Source organism: Dryobates pubescens, chromosome 16 (assembly GCF_014839835.1).
Source record: "Dryobates pubescens isolate bDryPub1 chromosome 16, bDryPub1.pri, whole genome shotgun sequence".
NCBI classification, from domain to species: domain Eukaryota; kingdom Metazoa; phylum Chordata; class Aves; order Piciformes; family Picidae; genus Dryobates; species Dryobates pubescens.
In genome coordinates, this window is record NC_071627.1 from 14,070,903 (window position 1) to 14,091,937 (window position 21,035).

The 21,035-nt window shown below is 43.6% G+C and overlaps 1 protein-coding gene across 3 annotated transcripts in view; it reads right to left on the reverse strand.

Moving 5' to 3' along the window:
* Positions 1 to 20,552, reverse strand: part of JAKMIP2 (janus kinase and microtubule interacting protein 2) — a 46,131-nt gene extending 25,579 nt beyond the window's left edge. For 2 of the 3 annotated variants that reach the window (XM_054168440.1, XM_054168438.1), the window contains exons 1-2: positions 20,421 to 20,552; positions 1,529 to 1,798 (exon numbers count right to left, since the gene is read on the reverse strand). In XM_054168440.1, coding sequence (XP_054024415.1) covers positions 1,529 to 1,657 — 129 coding nt within the window. In that variant the 5' untranslated portion in view covers positions 1,658 to 1,798; positions 20,421 to 20,552. Of the gene's footprint in view, positions 1 to 1,528; positions 1,799 to 2,238; positions 2,296 to 20,420 lie in introns of all 3 variants that reach the window. The other variant, XM_054168439.1, reaches the window with a different exon arrangement.
* Positions 20,553 to 21,035: the final 483 nt, after the last annotated feature.

Below are 21,035 nucleotides of genomic sequence, written 5' to 3' on the forward strand. Positions count from 1 at the left end.
AGGAAAGCGATGGATAACAAATGTTCAGGTCAAAGCAAACTTGGTAGCTTTGTTATTTACAGTGAAAAAGAATGTGGTTTCAAAGAGTCTTAGAACTTCCTTGTCAATTCCTTTTTAAATAAAGACCAAGGAAGAGAGAGCAAGCCTTTCAGAAAGAGGAGCCAGGGGCACGAACATCTGTGCCTGTAAGAGAAATTATGAAAAAGACCTATTACAGGCTAAAGGATTTGTATTTATTCACATCTGGAAGCTAGAGGTTAGTAATTCTGGGTTTATTTTCCCAGGATATATGCTTATCTGTGAAAGAATCAAACCCCAGGTTGATGGATTTCAATTATATTACATTTGGGAAAACAATGTGTCACTAGGCTCATCCTCTGAAGATGTGAATCCCCCACCTGCTGCCACCAGACTGCAGGTGCCTGGCTATTTCCAGTCCTCTTCATAAGAATTCACCAGGAGTTAGTAAACAGACATTTGTTCTCTTCACTGCTCATAGAGAACACACTGCTCAACCTGAAGACTGCCTTCATTTCACCTATGTTCAAGGAACTTTAGCACTTACCACATAAAGGGTTTATAGCACAAAAGCTGTACTCTGGCTATAAAACATAAGACATACTGTGCTTGCTGCTGGAAGCATCTCTAAATGAAGAGGGAGCAATGCTGTAGAGAGCAAAAAGTATACTTCTTTGCAAAGCCACTCCAGCATCACCTGTGAGAAAATTGATTTTGCTTGCAAGGACTTTAACTGCACACAGTCATGGTACGTGCAGAGTGGGCATAAATAACAGCCAGCATTTTATACTGGTATCATCCAGCCCATGACCTTCTTACAGGTTACAACAGCTGTAGTTGTTAGTGTAAAGAGATGTTAAGTGTTTTACAAGGGCTGCCCCAGACGATGTAGGCAACAGCTGAAGCTGTAGCACACAGCCCTGCAGTTGGGTCAAATGTTTCTAAAGTCTATGGGAGACCTCAAACCTTCACAGCTCTGTGGGTCCTCACTATCCCTTGCCTGCACGATACTCAGCTGGTTTCAGACTAACTTTACCCATCTGAGACTATGGCTCTGGCAGGCCACTGGTACCTGACAAAGCTGGAAACAATGCACAATGCCCTAGTGCATATAAGATGGTTCAGCTGCACTGCAGAGGGGTTACAAGGGCTGGCATGGATTGTCATCCTCTGTATTTAAGGAATTCTTCACTCAACTGCGAAATAAGGGCAGCTGTGCAAAACCCACCAACACTACAGTTTCTAAACACTGAGTGGACAGGACAAAGCCCACTAACTGGAATATGGTCAAAGATGTTACAAAGGACATACTGCTTAATTTGTGGGCCAGGCTTAAGCTTGTACCACCAGTAAAAAGAAGTCTTTCTCACAGAAGCAACAGGACATCACAGTAATAAAATGTTGTATATGGGGAAAGAATCAGAGCACTGTTCCAGGAAAGAGTGACACTTCTTTTCCATGTTTCTCTCCTTCAGCACAGCCACTTATTTAAAACCAAACCCTCACTCACCTTAGATTTCTCCTGATGCAGCTCAATTTGAATGTCTGTTAACTTGGTCCTGAGTTCCTCGTTGGCGCCCTGTAGGGCAACAATCAGTGCCTCAGGCTTTTCGCCCTTGCTACGTCCTTTTTTTGACATGGTTTCTTGTCAGCGAGAGTCCATGTGTTTAACTGCTTCAAATACAGACTGCCATCTTTTTGTGTTCCTTTCAGTGCCAGTTAGTTTAGCACCTACTGCATGACATTCCTTAAGGTACTAGACTCAGCTGCTTTGGAAGCCCTGGAAGAGATAAGACATACTATTATTTGTCAGTGGATGCTGCAGCATGACAGCTCACATGGTTACTGAACACAAGAGATAGCTCACTTCCACAAACACTGCAATCTTTGTCCAAAAACCTGCAAGGGAAATCCCAGCACAATTAGGCTTCTGTATGCAAGTCTGGTGTTCTAGAGGAGATTCCATACATGCCCTTTTCCTGATCTCAGAAAGGGGCACCATGCAATGAAGATCAGAGTTTGTTTACCGCAAGTGCTGTTGAGAGTACAGGACTAGGAAGGATGAATCATTTAACCCAAGCCATGCAGGCTGAGGTAACCACAAAGCAGGCACTTTAATCTCGGGGATCCACTAACAGTATCTTCCTCTCACCCTTCCCAATCCTTGATTCCCTCCCAAGATCCTATGACAAACTCAAAGACATTCCACAGCACACCTACCATGTGCCACAGGAGGAAAGGGGAAAGTGCTGATGACCTCACCAGCATCCTGGATCTCTGTGGAAGCAGAAAAATATCAATATGCAAAAGCCTGTATCAGACTGGAAACTGTCCCCTCTGCTATTTCCAAGAGAATGCAAAACAATTCCACCAGTGGTTTCCAGCAACTGAACTTATTGGTAAAATTCTGTTCCAAGAGTGATGCAGTGAGCTTAAACACATCAGCAGATCAGGAAGCCAAGGGCTTTTTCCTTATCACTATGAACACAAGCGTCTCTCTGTTCCATAAACACACAAGTTTGTTGGTTGGTTTTGTTTGGGGGTGTTTGTGTGGGGTTTTCACATTTTCTTTGTTACTGGCATGTTCCTGACCACTCTCAATTCCAAAGGATGAGAGGGAACCAACAAGATTAACTGGTTCTCAGCAGTGCACAGGATCAAATCCTAAATTCTAAGTCGGAGAAGAAACAGCTTAGTTCCCTAGATAAATAAATTCTCTTGATTTCAGTGAGATGCAGCCTTCAGCACTCTGTGAAGTGCACAGGGCACAGTGCTAATGCCATTACATGTATCAACGCAAGAAAATTAAAACCACCAATAGTGTTCCCAGATTGTGAGAATAAGATGACCCTAATAATTGGCAATGCAACCATTCAGAGATTGCAGGAAGCATCTGTCAGATGTCTGTAAGCATAAAGACTGGCAGAATTATTTACAATGAATGACTGCCACACACACTAGCAGCAGCTTTGCCTTCTACCAGTTCGTGTCAGTATAATCTGTAGGAATTATTGTTGGAGGACTTGGAGCCATAAAAAACAACTCCCTGGTTAAGCAAAAGATGGTTTTATTTAAAAAAAAATAAAAGAATTAAAAATCCTATGTGCAGATTTCATGCAAGAAGACAGGATTAAACCCATTCCTAAAGCATAATAAATTCAGTCTGGAGCTCTCAGGGAAAGATTTTATTTTGCCCCTCTCCCCAGAAAAATCCACCCAGTAAATTCTGAAGTAACAGCTGCACACATTTCTTTTGAAATGCATCTTGAATGGAAATCTACATGAATTCACTGAAGAATTTGCCACACTTCTTACAAGAGGCACTGGTGTATTTATCAGTGAGAGATCATGGCTCTGCTTGAACTTAATTAGAACTGCTATTGTATGAAAAAGTTACTTTGAATTTCAGGACTTGTTGGGAAGGGGTTTTTTTTTGGTGTTGTTTTGTTGTGTTGGGTTTTTTTCCAAGATCAGTTCAAGCTTAGCTGCACACTATAAGCAGGTAGAAGAAGTTTATTTATATTTACAGTCCCAGAGGTGTGAAGCAAATACCAGTCTCAGAGTATGACAAGCACTGAGTGTGCAGATAGCACTGCGCTGCTTCCTGTGGCAGAACAAGCCATAAACTCCAGGAATGCCTCAAGGAAAGCACTCTGTAATCTTTAACACTGACTATAAAAAGACAAGTACAACTGCATGAGCAATCCCACTAGAAGAGTCTGCCTAAGAAGCCTCTTTAATCTTCAGTTTTCCTCTGTCCTACAAATGTCACCCATTGCTATTACTTTTCCTTTGCTTCCATGCTTTCCTTTTAATCCCCCCCCCAATTCCCATTTATTTGCTGATTTTGTTCTTTTCCATGGCATTCAAGATTACCTGCTTATTAATATTTGGGTTTGGTAATACACTAGCAAAAGTATAGAGGAAAACTACACCTACACCTTCCCCCCATAACACCATTATCCCCTATCTGAAGTGACAAAGAACTAAGCTCTTAACGTTGCTCCCAACAATAACCTAGCTGGGGTCCGGCTATTTCAAAACAATTTGCCTTTAGGGAGATTGGCTCCTTTCTCTTTTTGTTTGCAACAAACAAAACAAGTCACAGAAAAAGCTTTCCCATTCACACTGGAACAACAGCACAAGAGAGACCCCACATTCTCTGCAGGAGAAGCTCAGCCGAGTATGAAGAGCTCCAAGCACTGCACCAAGCCAACAGCCATGGGCATACATGCTCCAGTTTGCACATCTGACAGGCGAGCCCCCATTTCCATCACAGACACTGCTTGGGGCCTTGTCAGGAACATAACTGAGGCCATCATTCTCTTAGAGTGCTGCAACAGCTCGCTGCACGACTCTCCCCATTTGTAGCAAGAATCTTTGCCATTGTACCTTGCTTGACTCTAGAAAAAAATATTAGAGGAATCCAACCAGACCATTTTTGTCTTCTGAACCATGGGTTAGCTTTCTTCATCGATTACATACAAGACCAGCTTGAAACGGAAGGCCCAAATTGTGCATGCAAAAGGAAATGCATGCAGGGCTGTGGGTGCAAGGAGAATCAAGGTCACCTGCTTAGAAAATAATACACAAAATGTAAATTTTGCTCCTGCCCCAGTAAACACACCACGTTATACACCTTGCATGTGGCTAGACACACAGACACACATTCAAGTGTGTACATCTAACGACGTGCCTTTTCCAGACAGTAGTTACTGGGCAGCTGTTCTTTCTCTATGAATATCAAAACATTGCCAACAGTGCAAACTTACACCAGCTCAAAGAAGTCTCTAAAAGAACAAGAGGAAATGGCACCAAACTGCACCAGGGAATATAGGTTGGATATGAGGAAAATTTTCTTTACTGAAAGAGTGATCAGACCTTGGAATAGTCTGCCTAGGGAGGTGGTGGAGTCACCCTCCCTGGAGGTGTTCAAGAAACCTGTGGACACAGTTTGGACATGGCTTAATGGCCATCGTGGTGTTGGGTTGATGGCTGGAATCAATGATCTTGGAGGTCTTTTCCAATAGAAACAATTCTGTGACTCTAAGAGCAGAAATATCAGCTCATCCTGATGACTCTTTCATCATCTGGCCTTCAAACACAATAGAAATGGACCCCAAAAACAGTTTGTCTCCTCCTGCATATTTTGTGCCCAAATATTCAGTGGAATTTGGGCCTATAACTACTATAGGTTTAATGAAAATTTCAGCTGTAATATTTTTCTTTAAACAAATAACATAATCAATTGGGGAAAAAAACCTTTTTTTCACATTAGTGGTGGAAAACAGCATTTAAATTCCTCTCTATCAAACTTCTGCTCACCGACAGGCAGCAATAGAGAATAACCCACTCTTCAGAATACATTTTGTTTTCCCCTCTGCACCTGATCTAGAGAGCAGAAGTCTCCCAAAGCTACCATCTGTGGGAATGCACAACCAGATTTATAAAAGTAATAGTGTGCCAAAACATTCACAACAGGTTCTCAGCAGTGCCTGGTCTCTAACTCCCCCATGAAGTGGGAACACTTACCTCATATTTTTCAAAAATAGCACCAGACCTGTCTAAGTAGCTTTAAAGTAAGCAGTCAGGTCCTCCATCCCTGGGCTTACATTTTAACATCTGAAGTTTCAGAGCTGGAAACCTCCAGTTCTGGTCCTAGCAATAACTAAGACAGCAGCAATGGATTACTGCCACATCCTCATACTTGGTGGCTTCTTTTCCAGTACGTAGCTGAGAGGAGTTTTAGTAGCCAACATCTCTTTAAAGGTCTCCTCCAACCCAAACCATTCTATGATTCTGTGACCAGAAGACAGTGGTTATTTCTGTCTAGATGTTAAACAATTCCCTGAAGATTTCATGTTTCCTAAAATGCTCTTTGGTAGCACTGCATTTTTCACTAGTAGAATACCTGAATTTGCAGACTTCTAATCTGAGTGACAGCTTGGCACCTCCCATACATACACAGGGTTTCATGACATTTTCTTAAGCACTACACAGATTATTTCTGTCAAGTCTTAAGTGACAAAGGACAATGTGTCACTAGAACTGGATCAGATGTTTCAGTTACTGCCTAATATCCGAACTGTTCCCTGCTACCCACGCCTCCTTTCCCAGTCATTGAAAAGTTATGTTAATAAAGAAGACATTAAATCCCTTACTTTATGTCTCTCCTACCTGCAAAAGACACCACAGAATTTTAATACTTTTTTTTTTCAAATGGCATCTCCACCTTAAGCCTGTGCTCATCCCTAACAAATTATTCTGGTACAGCAAAGGTCTGTGTTAAGATTTGAAGTTTTTAGTGAATAAAATCTTCACTAAGAAATATAAAACTACACATCACTGAGAAAGTTTTCATTATTAGCTAGCTAGGAGAATTATTTGTCATGCCATATGTATGGTTTACCTGGCTGTGAAATAGGTGGATGGCCTCCATTTGCCAGTAAACCTTCTCTTCAGGCATCCACTTCTAAAGACCTGAAGTTAAATACATTGCCCTTTTGACAGGCTGTGTGCTCCAGGAGGTCTGAGGGCATATGGCATTTTTGAAAACACATCTGCTTGCACAGAAATCAAAACCAGGCAGCTTCAGCAGCCACTATCTGTGCTTCCTTGGCATCTTGCAATAGCTAATGTATCTCAAACATCAACATAACATAAATAATTCGACAGCAAATGCCCTTCTCCTAGGACTTTCTCAGAGGCCCAAGTGTCCACAGGAGGTAGGAATGTATTCCTGATCGATGAGAAAGTGCACACAGCTATGAGGAGAGCAAAGGAGAACTAGGCATCCATGTACCTTTGCACACATCAAAAAAAAAAAAAAGAAGAGCAGTTCTTCAATGCATTAAAGCTCCTTTTAGACAGGAGGCATTTTTTGGAAGCAGCAGTTTAGATACGGGCAAGAGATGGGTACAAAGCGACACATCATGCTAAAGCATAGATTAGGCAGAAAGGAGGAACACAAAATCACAGTATCACAGTATCACAGTAACTAAGGTTGGAAGAGACCCCAAGGATCATCAAGTCCAACCTGTTCCAACAGACCTCACAACTAGATCATAGCACCAAGCGCCACGTCCAAATGTTGACCAAGAGACTAGGACAGGCTGCCCAGAGAGGTTGTGGAGTCTCCTGCTCTGGAGACTTTCAAAACCTGTCTGGATGCCTTCCTGTGCAGCTTGCCCTAGGTGATCCTGCTTTGGCAGGGGGGTTGGACTCAATGACCTCCGGCAGTCCCTTCCAACCCATAACATTCTGTGAGACAAAAATGTATGTATGCATTAAAAAGCCACAAGGAAGTCCACTGACATAAGTGCTCCTACTCACATGAAGTTTAAAAAAAAAAAAAAAAAAAAAAAAGAGAGAAACTTGATGCTTGTGTCTTTGTTTCCAAATTTAACAAAGCACTGTGCTTGGTCAACATTATTTACTCCTTTGTCCCTCTCAAAACCCCAGCATCATCAATAAGAAAACACAATTGTCTGCACAGCACATCAAGATCTTCACAGAGACCTGTAAGTTCACAATATGCCCCTATTAACCACAGGGTTGCATCTGTCCCTAAAGCTGTACTGACCCTATTGAGTCCAAAGGCATGAAATTCTAGACCAGATCATGATTAGTACTGTGAGACAAATCCGCTCTCTGAATTTCTAAATCTCTTCCCTTCTTAGCATTGAAAAAAATATTAGAAAGCCCTGCAGGACAGAGGGAGGGAAAAAAAGGGGTCAAATCTAAGTAGAAGAAATAATAATAATAATAATAATAATAATAATAATAATAATAATAATAATAATAATAATAATAATAATAATAATAATAATAATAATAATAATAATAATAATAATAATAATAACAACAACCAGGCTGGACGAGACCTCCAAGATCATTGTGTCCAACCCCTCAACCAATCCAACCCACCTAAACAACTAACCCATGGCACCAAGCACCCCATCAAGTCTCCTCCTGAACACCTCCAATGATGGTGACTCCACGACCTCCCCGGGCAGCCCATTCCAATGGGTAGTCACTCTCTCTGTATAGAACTTCTTCCTAACATCCAACCTAAACCTCCCCTGGTGCAGCCTGAGACTGTGTCCTCTTGTTCTGGTATTGGCTGCCTGGGACAAGAGACCAACATCCATCTGTCTACAACTTCCTTCAGGTAGTTGTAGAGAGCAATAAGGTCACCCCTGAGTCTGCTTCTCTCCAGGCTAAGCAACCCCAGCTCCCTCAGCCTCTCCTCATAGGGCTTGTGTTCCAAACCCCTCACCAACTTTGTTGCCCTTAGTCTCAAAGTCTAGAGCTGGATTTAAAAAAATAAAAGATAAATAAATAAAGTACAATCATAAGTCATGTAGTGTGGAAAATTCTGCAAATCAAGAAAATCCCTGCCTAACAAAAAAGAGATGGGAACTGTGACATTTCTCTTTTGGTAATTGTCCTGCTATTGAGAAATCAATGAATCATTGTTGAGAGTACTATTTTGGTTTGTATACTGCCATGCTTAAAAATTAAACAGCTGTGTCAAAACCAAGCATCTCTGTCAAACCAAGCTCTAATGAAATGCTGAAAAAAAGCCTGCAGCAAGAAGGTTGCTTCAGTTCACAACACCTGTGAGTTCCGTGAAGATTTGTTTACCAAATCTGACATCAACCAGTTGCTTGGCAGAATAGCTTTCACAGCATATAGAAACAAAATTCTTAATAGATACCACCCACTTTTCTCCAACTTTCATTCTCAAGCTGATCTACAGAGCTGCAAGAAACGCTTGCTTCCTTCACAGCACACAGAGGAAGTTGCAAAACCTTGCCAGGTTGGATTCTACCATGCAGTTATCAGCAAGCATATATTTCATGACCAAATCATCATTGCATGCCAGCTCTGGAAAGCACTCTGCCTCCAGAAGTAGTGTATTTGATTCTGTGAGGCTTATCATAAAGGAAACATCATTGATAAGCTGGAGATTTCCAGAGCAAGTGGGCAGCTTCAGCTTCTCTGTGCTGGAGCAGAGCACAAAGTATCTGAGCAAACATCGCACAGCTCAGCACAGCTGACAGTCGCTGCTCAACAGCTAATAGCTCAGGGAACTGTTAACATCAACCTGTCCCATCCACAGCAAGAGAGCATCAGGCCACATCTGACCAAGCAGGCTTAATTACTCCCAGTATTTCAGTAATATTCCTCTTTCTCAGAAGTCCTTAGTAGAAAGAATAAACACTTCAGACAGGATATTGGCACAAGCACTAGCTCCTCTCTTCTGTCCCTTTCAAGAGGTTGACTGATCACCTGTAACAGGGCAGATGAATCTACTTCCCATTCTCTTAATTGAACTCTCTGAAATTAGGAAGTTTCTGGGGATAACAAAGCAGTAAAATATTAGGGAGAGACAACCAGGATTTCTTGAACTGTCTCATATTCATAATCGCCTCTGTTCTACCAAAGAGGAACTCATAGAGAAGTCATTTTACCACTGCTGAACAAGTAGATTGTACCTGAAACTGCAATTAAAAGAAAGAGGCTTTTATTTTCCTTGCCCATAGGAAAAGTCTCATCCCATCTGAGCTCACTCTAAGGGCCATATTTCAATTTCACTTATACTTTAACTTTCTGCTTTCTGATAGCAAAAGCAGACAGGGACCACAAGTAATTCATGTGCTCCTCCTAAAGCCATGCTATCAGACACTTGGCTCTGCTCAAGGAGAGGGTGACATTTGTTCCCCTCTGATGTGGATTTGGCTATGTGAACAACCAGAAAGTCTCATCTAAGCTTGTTTTCTTTGGGGCCCAGAGCCAGCATTTAAACTCTTGCCAAGACAGCGATTAACAGGCTAATTCATAACTCTGCTGATCCATCTCTCCTCCAGAAAATGGTGCTGGGATTCAGGCTAGGTAACCCCATCAGGAGTTTTCCCAAATCAAGACTGCTGATCCAAGGACCCTGGCTCTAGATCCCAATTCTGACTCTAGAACCAGGACTTCAGAACACGGCAAAGCAAAATCTCAAGTTGCGCTGTTATACCCTTCCAAAAAGACAAGCTTAGCAGTTCAGGAATACAAATCAATATCCACCCCTATGTCAGACACAAAGGCAACTTCTTCTGCAAGCTTTAAGTCAACCAAATCTTCATGCCTTCTAGTGGTTCTTCCCTAGCTTTGCAAGTGTCATCAGTTGAGTTGAATCTGCTGCTGATATTCAACACCAAGCTGCTGTCATGCCGGCTTCAAAATGAAAGTGCTGGGTGGAGCAAAGTGTCATGGGGCTGCAAGTTCAAATTGTAACATGAGAGGCTTCTTGTTCCACCTGCTCCTTCCAGTTTCCAGTTTCCAGTTTTGGGGTGTTGGTATTTTCCACTGGGTGGGCTGCAGGGCAGGGGGTTGGGAAAGGTCGCTGGCTTCTGCTGCTGCTCCTGCATTTTGCTGCACTTTTCTGCAGACAGGCTAAGATAATTGTACATTGTATCATTTCCAGTAAAACTCTTTAACTTACCCCAGAGGGGTTTTGCGCCACTTTCCCTCATCTACATAGGGAGAGAAGGGCTTGTGAGAGCAGGTTGTGGTAACCCAGGACAGCAGCTCCTTAACGCAAATCACGAAAACTAAAGCCAGTGCCACTGTGACGGCTTTTCATACTCAACAAATCCTTGTGGCCTTTGTTTACGTCACCATCTCTGCCAACAATGTGCCACAATTTTGAGAGACATTTTCCACTCCCCCAAAATAGTGAAACTCCCTTGGGAACTGCAGGAATACTTCCAGTACTTGCTTGAAATTTCATCCCAGTAGCTTGACTGCATTCATGTTTGTTTGTTAATCTGGACCTAAGAAATACTTTAGGGAAATAACATTTCCACATTGGTTGGACTGGATCATCTTTGAGGTCTCTTCCAAACAGATATATTCTGTGACTCCATGATCAGCCAGTTCCCATCACTATATTTCTGCTAGCTACACAGGGAACATACAGGTCTCATTCTGCCAGAGGGGTTTGAATAAACCCAAAATCAAGTCTTTGCTTTGGCTTTTTATTTACCTGTGTTTTGCATTGTTTCAGAATAAAATTAAATCCCTAATTACTGCACTCCATGCTGTGTGTTAAGTCACGTAACAGAATACACAATCAAGAAAAGCTGTGGTTAGAAGCACAATTTATATTATTTCAGTATAATATCCTAATTAAGCATCCCAAGATCAACACAAAAACTCAGCTCAGGCTTGCTGCAAATATCTGAAGTGTTTTAGTAATTCTGTTCTGTATTTTTTACAGTCAGAAGATAGCAAATTTCACATGCTAGTAGTTTACATGTTTTATTCCAGAAAGCTCAGAAAGCCAATTGCATCCTGGGCTGCATCAAGAGAAGCATAGCCAGCAGGTCGAGGGAGGTGATGCTCATCCGCTACTCTGCTCTGGCGAGACCCCACCTGGAGTACTCTGTCTAGTTCTGGAGACCCTATTACAGGAAGGATCTGGGGACACTGAAATGTGTCCAGAGAAGGGCCACAAGGATGATTAGAGGGCTGGAGCACCTCTGCTATGAGGACAGACTGAGGGAGTTGGAGCTGTTCAGTCTGGAGAAGAGAAGGCTCTGAGCAGACCTAATTGTGGCCTTCCAGTATATTAAGGGGGCCTACAAGAAAGCTGGGGAGGCACTTTTTAGGGTGTTAGGGAGTGATGGGACTAGGGGAAATGGGGAAAAAATAGAAAGGGGTAGTTTCAGATTGGATGTTAGGAAGAAGTTCTTCACCATGAGAGTGGTCAGACACTGGAACAGGTTGCCCAGGGAGGTGGTGGAAGCCTCATCCCTGGAGGTTTTTAAGGCCAGGCTGGATGTGGCTCTGGGCAACCTGATCTAGTGTGAGATGTCCCTGCCCGTGGCAGGGGGGTTGGAACTAGATGATCCTTGAAGGTCCCTTCCAACCCTTACTATTCTATAATTCCATGATTCCACCAAATGGGAATGAACAGCTCTTCAGAACAAACCTTAACCACTTCCTGCTTTTGATTGCATGGGGGAAAAAAAAATCACACTATTGAATTAGATTTTTAATCAATAGCAAATAATTTTCAGGAATATTAAAATATCTTCAGAACTGAGCTCAAGGCACCCATAGGATTCAGGGCTCTGCACAAGGAATCCAGGATGACTCTGGTGCTGCTAGGCCGCTCATGCTAAAATTACCATTGGCCCTCACTCTAAAACATCAGCCAAAAAACTCTATCCAAGCTGCTGGCGGCTCCATGGAAACAGTCAAAGGGGGACAGAAGCATTATTGTTATCCACTGCAAAGCTGAGGAGATTTGTTAAACCAATATTCTAGTATTCTGTGGCTGAAATACCATCTGTCTCTTTTTCATACAGCTATTTCCCTAGATGTTGCCATAACACAATGCACACCAAGAACATCACCAGAGAAAACACAAAACCCTGTCCTATCCTGAAAGGAAATAGACATTTTCTGGAATTTCTGGTATTTTTCAGCACGAGATGTTCATGGACACAGACACACTATTTAAGATAGAATAGAATAGAATAGAATAGAATAGAATAGAATAGAATAGAATAGAATAGAATAGAATAGAATAGAATAGAATAGCAGGACTGTAAGGAAAAGGATGAACTCTTACCAACCCACCCAGCTCACTGCAAGATGAGGGCCTAAGAAAACATGTCAGTGGTTCCCTACTTTAAGCATTATTCAAGGTCCATCATTAGTTCACTAAAAAGATGGCTTTGTATGCAAGTTATTATATATTTTTATATATAATATTCTAAATAGATGTTATTATATTTTTAATTATATATAATATTCTGAATATTTATTATATATAATAACTTGCATGTATATAAATATATATATATTGCAAGTTTCTTTGTTATTGTCTGCAAGTAGGGTCACACTCAACCACTAGCAGAGATGAGCAGCCAGGCAGAGAGGGACCTGGGGGTGCTGGTAGATGGTAGGCTGAACATGAGCCTGCAGTGTGCCCAGGCAGCCAGGAGGGCCAATGGCATCCTGGCCTGCATCAGGAACAGTGTGGCCAGCAGGAACAGGGAGATCATTCTGCCCCTGTACACTGCACTGGTTAGGCTGCACCTCGAGTACTGTGTCCAGTTCTGGGCCCCTCAGTTTAGGAAGGAGGTTGACTTGCTGGAACGAGTCCAGAGAAGGGCAACAAAGTTGGTGAGGGGCTTGGAACACAAGCCCTATGAGGAGAGGCTGAGGGAGCTGGGGTTGCTTAGCCTGGAGAAGAGGAGACTCAGGGGTGACCTTATTGCTGTCTACAACTACCTGAAGGGAGGTTGTAGACAGGCAGAGGTTAGTCTCTTCCCCCAGGCAACCAGTACCAGAACAAGAGGACACAGTCTCAGGCTGCGCCAGGGGAGGTTTAGGCTGGAGGTTAGGAGGAAGTTTTACACAGAGTGATTGCCCATTGGAATGGGCTGCCTGGGGAGGTGGTGGGGTCACCATCACTGGAGGTGTTCAGGAGGAGACTTGATAGGGTGCCAGGTTGCATGGTTTAGTTGGTTGGGTGGTGTTGGATGATAGGTTGGACACGATGATCTTGGAGGTCTCTCCCAACCTGGTTTATTCTATTCTATTCTATTCTATTCTATTCTATTCTATTCTATTCTATTCTATTCTATTCTATTCTATTCTATTCTAACATGTACAGCCTGAAACACTGCAGTTCCCAAAGTTTATAATATCATGGTCTCTTTTCATTGATTTTGCTTTTAACAAGCCAGCAAGAGCATCTTTTATTTAATTGAAATGCATAATAGTAAGAAAACCAACTGAGATGAAAAGATCATGTCAGCTTGCAGTTCCATGTCACTTCAAAATGTGTACTTTCTTCTCCCATGATATCACTATCAATGACTTGCAGAACATCATGCATGCATCGCTCCAGCTTTCCATGTCCTATATACTTGCCCTTTCTTTCCTTTTTCTGGGAATAGAATCTGAGCATTCCCATTACCAGGAACCTGAGCACCAATTAAGCCAGTGTGAAGTACAGTTTATCTCTTCACATCAGCTTTTCAGTAGAAACATAAACACATATGTGGATATCCCATTAGCTATTTCTATCCATCTTTTAGAGTCAAAATACCTTCAAAAATAAAAACATCACAAGCAGCATTCACTAGAAATGCTCAGAACTATTCACTTATGAACACACTGTGACCAGAGTTGGGTTTTTTTCATTTGAGTTACTGTCATTATTGCCCCTCTATCATATGTTCAAAAGATAGGTTCCTGTCACTCTGCTCATAATGTTAAGAACAGGACTCAACAAATAAACAACCAGGATAAAGCGAAACTCATGTTAAATGTCATATTTATCCTCACAGTTTACCATTTAAAAGTGACCCCTGACATTTACAGGATGATTTAGCTGAACTGTGCTGCTTTATAAATGGAAGCATCTGCTAGTACTGACCAGGGGAGCAGTGCTCTCCTCCTATGTACAAAGGGTTGAGGTGTATTCTGAGCTGGCAAAGGTTTAAGCATAAAGCTACCCATCAGACCTGGCGAGATGCAGGTTCATACATGACATGGCAAAGTGCTAAAGAAGTAAGAGGTTTCAGCTATAAGGCATTCGGGATACTTTCTTGAAAACACACACACACACACACATCTCCATTAAGGTTGCATTTGAAACCAGTAAAGTACCTTATGGGAATTTCAGAGATTTTAATAGGCATGAAGCTATTGTGTACAATTTGTAATCAGTTTCCAAAGACACTGCTTACACCTCCATTGAGTTCCCCTAACACAGGCTGCCACACAGCTCACTGGCACTGACTGCACACTCCAGGAAAACGGCAACATGTAGGTCATGCTGTGACCTACAAAAATACGTGACGCAACTCAACGGGGAGCTGCTAGCACAGAGCCTTATGAAGATGGGCTGAACACCACTGGGTCAGCAATACCTACCCCTGCAGACACATGGGTGAAACAGTTCTGCCTCTAAAACACCTACTGGATACACTCTAAACCTACAGGTTCATTCTTAAAGGCATTTCCAAATCAATTAATGCAACCTCTTGCTTAGTTATAAGCTACCAAATAGTAACCAACAAAATTGCTCTTTCAGCCATAAATTACTCAATGCTTTTCAAGTGCAACAGTCCCCATGTACTCTTTGTGGGTCAAAGACTGGTTATAACCCATTACAATTTCCCATCAGAAGGGGAAGACAAGCAGGGGATATTACTAAGGCCTATAGTAAATTAAAGCATTCTCCTAGCTGATTCTCAAAAAAAAAATGACTGTATTTCATTTTGCTCCTCACCAATGCACAGAGACAGAATACAGCAGCTTGCAGAACCTTAACTTATTAAATACAAATAAGTAAAGTGTAACAGAACCCCAAGAACTTATCTATGAACAACAGAACTTCAAGAACACAAATAACATTCATGTTCATGAAAACACAAGTGTATATTATGTATTAATACACTTTGAAGTCTTTTAAAAACTCACCACCAAAATATATGCGCACCAAACCTACTCAAAACACAAACCAGGATTGACTCTAATCAATTTCTGGCACCTGTAGCATTAACGGTTCTTAGGATTTCGCAGACAGCATAGAAATGAATAATGAAAGATATTTGTGTCTCCATTTTAAAAGAAAATCAACATTCCCCCCTCCCTGCCCCCATCCCCATCTCTAAATGCAGAAGCCCTGACTCCCTCACTCATTGATTGCCTTAAACCACCAGGCACCTCAATGCAACAACCATTTCTTCTTTTCAGTTTTAGATTCCACATAACTTAGACCTTTTGCACAGAATCACAGAATTAACCAGGTTGGAAGAGACCTTTGAGTTCATCAAGTCCAACCTATCACCCAACACTATCTAATCAACTAAGCCATGGCACTATGTGCCTCATCCAGTCTCTTTTTAAACGCTTCCAGTGATGGTGACTCCACCACCTCCCTGGGCAGCCCATTCCAATGGCAAATCTCTCTTTCTGTGAAGATTTGCTTCCTAACACATGCAATGTAAGGTTTAATGAGGCTTTTCCCTAAAGCCTTGAAAGAGCGTAAAATAAACAATTTCAACAAAATTCAACAAATAGCTTGATGAATGGAATACAGGTGTTAAACAGCAACTGTGAGATGTTACCTCCCAGGTGGAGAGTGAAATGCATAAAGTGAAAATGGGAGACCTAAAAAAAAAAAGTCTACTTCAACATGAGCCATTCTCAGGTATTTCATTTGAAGATTTCTGGTAAAATATTCTGAGACAATGTTATGCTTTGCATTATCATTTTAAGAGCTCCCATACCACAGCAACTTTTCTAGCTAAGCCATTTTCTCAGGTATATCAGCTTGCTTTGTTATTCCCCACAGAGTTACATTCCACCCAAAGTTAGAAATGCAGTTGTGGCCTATCCAGTCTTCACTTGTATTCCTTATTTGTTGGTGTTTGTTACTAACAGGATTTCACACTGTTTGCTGCATTCATTTGCCTCTTCGTTGTTTAACTGTGCTATATAGATGGTCACATCTATCAGTTCACTTTGCTTCTTGTCTGACAATAGCTGATTCAGACTGTTTTACATGGGGAACTGGCTCTGATGCCCAAATGTGACCTTCCAGATGAAACACAAGTCCTTGAGTTTCCAGGATGTGAGAGTTTCTCAGCTACCCACCAGTGACCCAAATGCCTGGCAAGCAAATCATACAGCACTGCAAATCGTAGTGAGCTGAACGGGAAGCCTGCTGAAAGTGCGTGCATGTCATTATTTTCCCTTTAAAGTTCATTGGATGGTTTAGTCTCTAAGCTGCAGACTGTGATCCACACTGGTTTCCTGTCATGTACAAAGAAGCTGTATTTACACTTATTTAACTTGACAGCATTCAGTGTGATGAGACCACGGACCTTTTTCACTACTCTGCCAATACGCCACTGAATTTTCTATTTAGAGTCCCACCTCCTGGAGCAAAGATTTCTTAGTCCTCATATTTAAAAGGTGAAATTCAGATAGACCTTGAATATACAGAAACTAGAAGTACTACAAAAATTATGGGGTTTTTACCCTCATGGTTTCCAGATATTGAGAGCTGATGACAACAGCTCAGAGAATTGCACAGATGCTTTGCACAGATGTAGATGATTACTAAAGAGAAGGCATCACCAAATCCATCTCTGAGAATGGGAAGATAAATTTGTTATAATCTGATAAAGACCAGATCTTCAAGTGATAGAGATTTAGAAAGGATCTTTGAAGAGGTTACCTGCTGGGAATTTGAGCAAGGTATTGATTTAGAAACACATAATGCAAACATGCCATTGTAAATTCAAGTAAAATAATTGGGGTTTTAAATACAAACATTTCTTTTGCAGTCTTGTAACCCAAATATTGCATTGCCATGCACAAAGACTGAAGAGAAATCTGATGGAACCTAGAAGATCCAAAGAATGACTAACTCGAAGGTGATGCTTTCTGGTAAGGTCTATTTTGCCACCTCATGACTTCACAAAGCAAATAGAAAGCAGAAATAATGACCACAATGAAAAATTACCATGACTCAGTAGTGAAAAATCAAATTTCAAGCATCTTCAGTCTCCTATAGTTTGGTTAAAAAGAGGAAGGAAAAAAATAAAGAAGTTGGCATTAACAAACTGATTTGCTCTCAACTGCTCAAGCTATGCTTGAGTTACACCAGCCTTATGATAGCAGAATCCATCACCACACCTTTTTTTGCAGCTGGAGGACTATTTTTATACAGTCTTTAAACCAAAATATCAACTGTGTCATCAAATGGATGACTACAAGTGAAAACTGAAAATTATTCTGGGCATCATTTTGCCACTTATCTTTCACAGCATTCTGTCTTGAAGACCCTGAGGTCAGTTAGTTACCCTTTGTAATAGCACAGAAATTATGTAGCATTCTTCCAGCTACATTAAGGTCTTGATAATAAAATGTCTACCAGAGAGCAGCATACATTTATGAAGTACAATAGCCAATCACCTCCTTAACACACAACTGTGGTTTAGCTGTTACCTTATGTTCAGTTCCTAGTAAGTAGGAGGCTCTTACTCAGAAGATTATTTAGCTGGGAATGGCCTCTGGAAGCAGAGAGAGTACCAGAAGCCACTGAAAGGTAGCAGGGACAAGCTTATCAAAAGAGAAGTTGAGGCATGCATTAGCATTTGATATATCACAGAACCTGAAGTTAAGCTTGGGATGGACACTGGAAATATCTGGCTCAAATTCACCTCCAGTGAGGATCATGCTCCTCAGGCACTAACAGAACAGTCAGTACAAGATCAGCAAGTGAGAAAGGTTGCAGTATCTCTCACTGACATCCTGGAGCTCACTCTCACTTTCAGGTAGGAGCTCTGCTGACAACCAGCTATCCCCAGCAGTCCACCACATTGACAAAGCTCTGGGAAAGCGATATGGCCAAAGGGACAATCGCATCAAGAGCTGCTCCCAGCCACCTCCACCAGGCAACTCCACAGAAACTTTACAACCTTACCTCCCTGAGTCTCCTCCTTGGGATTTTGCTCACTGTGGAAGCAAGAGTGGAACTGGCTGCAACCCCACTAACTTGATTAGAATCACAGAATATCTCAGCTGGAAAGGACTCATAAGGATCACATGCTTGCAGGACCACCTCACACTAAACCATTTGACTAAGAGCTTTGTCCAGGCATTCCTTACACTCTGACAAGCTTGGTAACATGACCACTTCAGTGACAAATCTACTTCTAATGCCCAATCTGAACTGCTCCCAACACAGCTTTATTCCAGTTCCTTGTGTCCTGTCACTGGAGAGGGGAGATCAGCACCACCCTCTCCACTGTCCCCCTCAAGATAATTGTAGGTTGAAATGAGATCCCTCCTCAGCTTTCTCCAAGATAAACAAGTCAAGTGACTTTAGCCACTCTTCATAAGTCTAATTCTTGAGAACTTTCCCCCATTTTGGTTGCCCCTGTCTGGACACATCCTAATAGCTTCATGTCCTTCTTGTATCAAGACATTCACAGTGTCTTTTGATTGCTACAGAACTACTTACAAAGCACCCATGTCATACCCTCTTCAGCAATAATCTATCTCAGACATGACCATTCCCAATGAATCTCTTAGAATCACCAGGTATTTACCTCACTCAGTCACCCATCTGAGGACACTGGTCCAGTGCCAGCCATGCTAGCATCCACTGCACAGCAGGATTTGAAATTTTTCTGTAGAGCAGTAGGACAGATCAATAGAAACAAAACCTGAGTCAGAGCAGAAGCAATAAACCTCACATTACTGCCTGAAAAGGGACAAAACATTTTCCTGATGGGAAACCCAGGTCTGATAGATCAGGCATGATATGTGCACCAGTGCAGAATTTGACCCAAGAAATAAGATTCATAGAGAAATTGGACTCCAGTGTGTCACCTTACAGTGATGCAGAGGTCAGTATCAGAACACAGATGTTTGAAAATATAGACATCCCATTATTATTTGCCTTACAAGAGTTCAAATTCAATTATGAAAATGCATAATCTCTCCAGACTCTGCCTATAAGGTAAACTCAGTATCTTTTACGTAGTTGCATCCACAGCAAAAAACAGAAACAGCCTAGAAATAAATACTGAGTGCCACGAGAGAGCCCGAACACAGCACCCAGACCTGTCCTGAGCATCCATGCTGAGGCTCAGGTGCTGCAATCGGCAGTGTCAGAACAAGCAGTCGGCCGGCCCCAGCGCCTGTTCCATCGGGGGATGGCTATAGAAACAGGCCTGTACTGCACGTACAAAGAGATGGAGCTCGCAGGGGCTGCAGAGCTATGTTTCCCCACGCATCCTCAGAGAGCAGCCCTGGCAACCCGATACGCACACAGGAGGGTTCTGAAGAGCTGAGCTCGCAAGGAGCCGTGTGCGGTGTGTGTGCCATGGGGCAGGCAGCAGCCCTCGAGCGAAAATAACCCGGGGAGCGCCCCCACAGCTGCTCCGGGCTCTGCTCTCCGCTCCAGATGCCATCTCATTGAGGTCCGGCCCAGGCTGTGCCGGCCGCAGCCTCCGCACATCCCGTTCGGCTCTGGGAAAATCCCTCCCTTTGTAACCAGCGGTGGCATCTAGCGCACCGCGATCAGCACAGGGAGAGACAATGAGCACCGGGCACACAATGGTGCGGGGCCGGGAGAGGCTGCAGCGGTTCTGGCACCGCGCTGCGGGCTGCGCCCGGCCACACCTCTCCTCCATCACCAGCTCCGGCTGCCTCCTCTCTATCGCCAGCTCGCCTCCATCGCTCCTTCTCCTCCGCCCCGGCTCCTCGCCTAGCCCCACACCTCCACCCCATTCCTCCGCAGCCGGCCGCAGTCATTGTTCCGCCGCCGCGGGGACCGGGCGAGCCCCCCAGCCGCCACCGCTCACCGTGCCGCGGCCAAGAGAGGATGCCGAGCGGCTAGGGACGAGCCTGGCGCATCCATCTTCCCGCCGCCGCCGCGGCTCCAGCGCCCAGCCCCGGCCCCGCCGCTCTCCTGCGCGCCGACGCTGAGCGCGGGCGCCCGCCCCGCCGCCTCCCCGCGGCGGAGGCCTGCGCTGCCGGGCCGGGGTCTGCGGCAGGCCCCGCCCGCCGCCGCAGCGCAGAGCAGCGCGCCTGGCCGCCATGGCAACGCCGCGGCGGAGCGAAGGGAGCGATGAGGCGGGCAAGGCCTGGCCCGGACAGAGGCAGAGCCCGCGGAGGGGGTCCCCACCGCGCCCCGACTCCCAGCGGCCGCCGGCGGAACGCAGGGTCTGTGAGGCCGCCGCCCCCAGACCAGAGCCTGGGCGACAAAGAGCCCTCGGAACCGCGGCGCTTGGGAGCCCCCCCCACCCCGGGAAACGCGCGGAGGCCGGGGGTGACAGAGGCCCAAGCGACACCCTGACACCACCCCTCGTGGCAAAAATCGTTGTGCCGGAGGAAAGAGACATCGGCATGGAGAGTGCTGGGCTGGCGTTCCAGGCGGCCACGAACCACGCATGGGAAAGGTGTGCATAGCGTTCTGG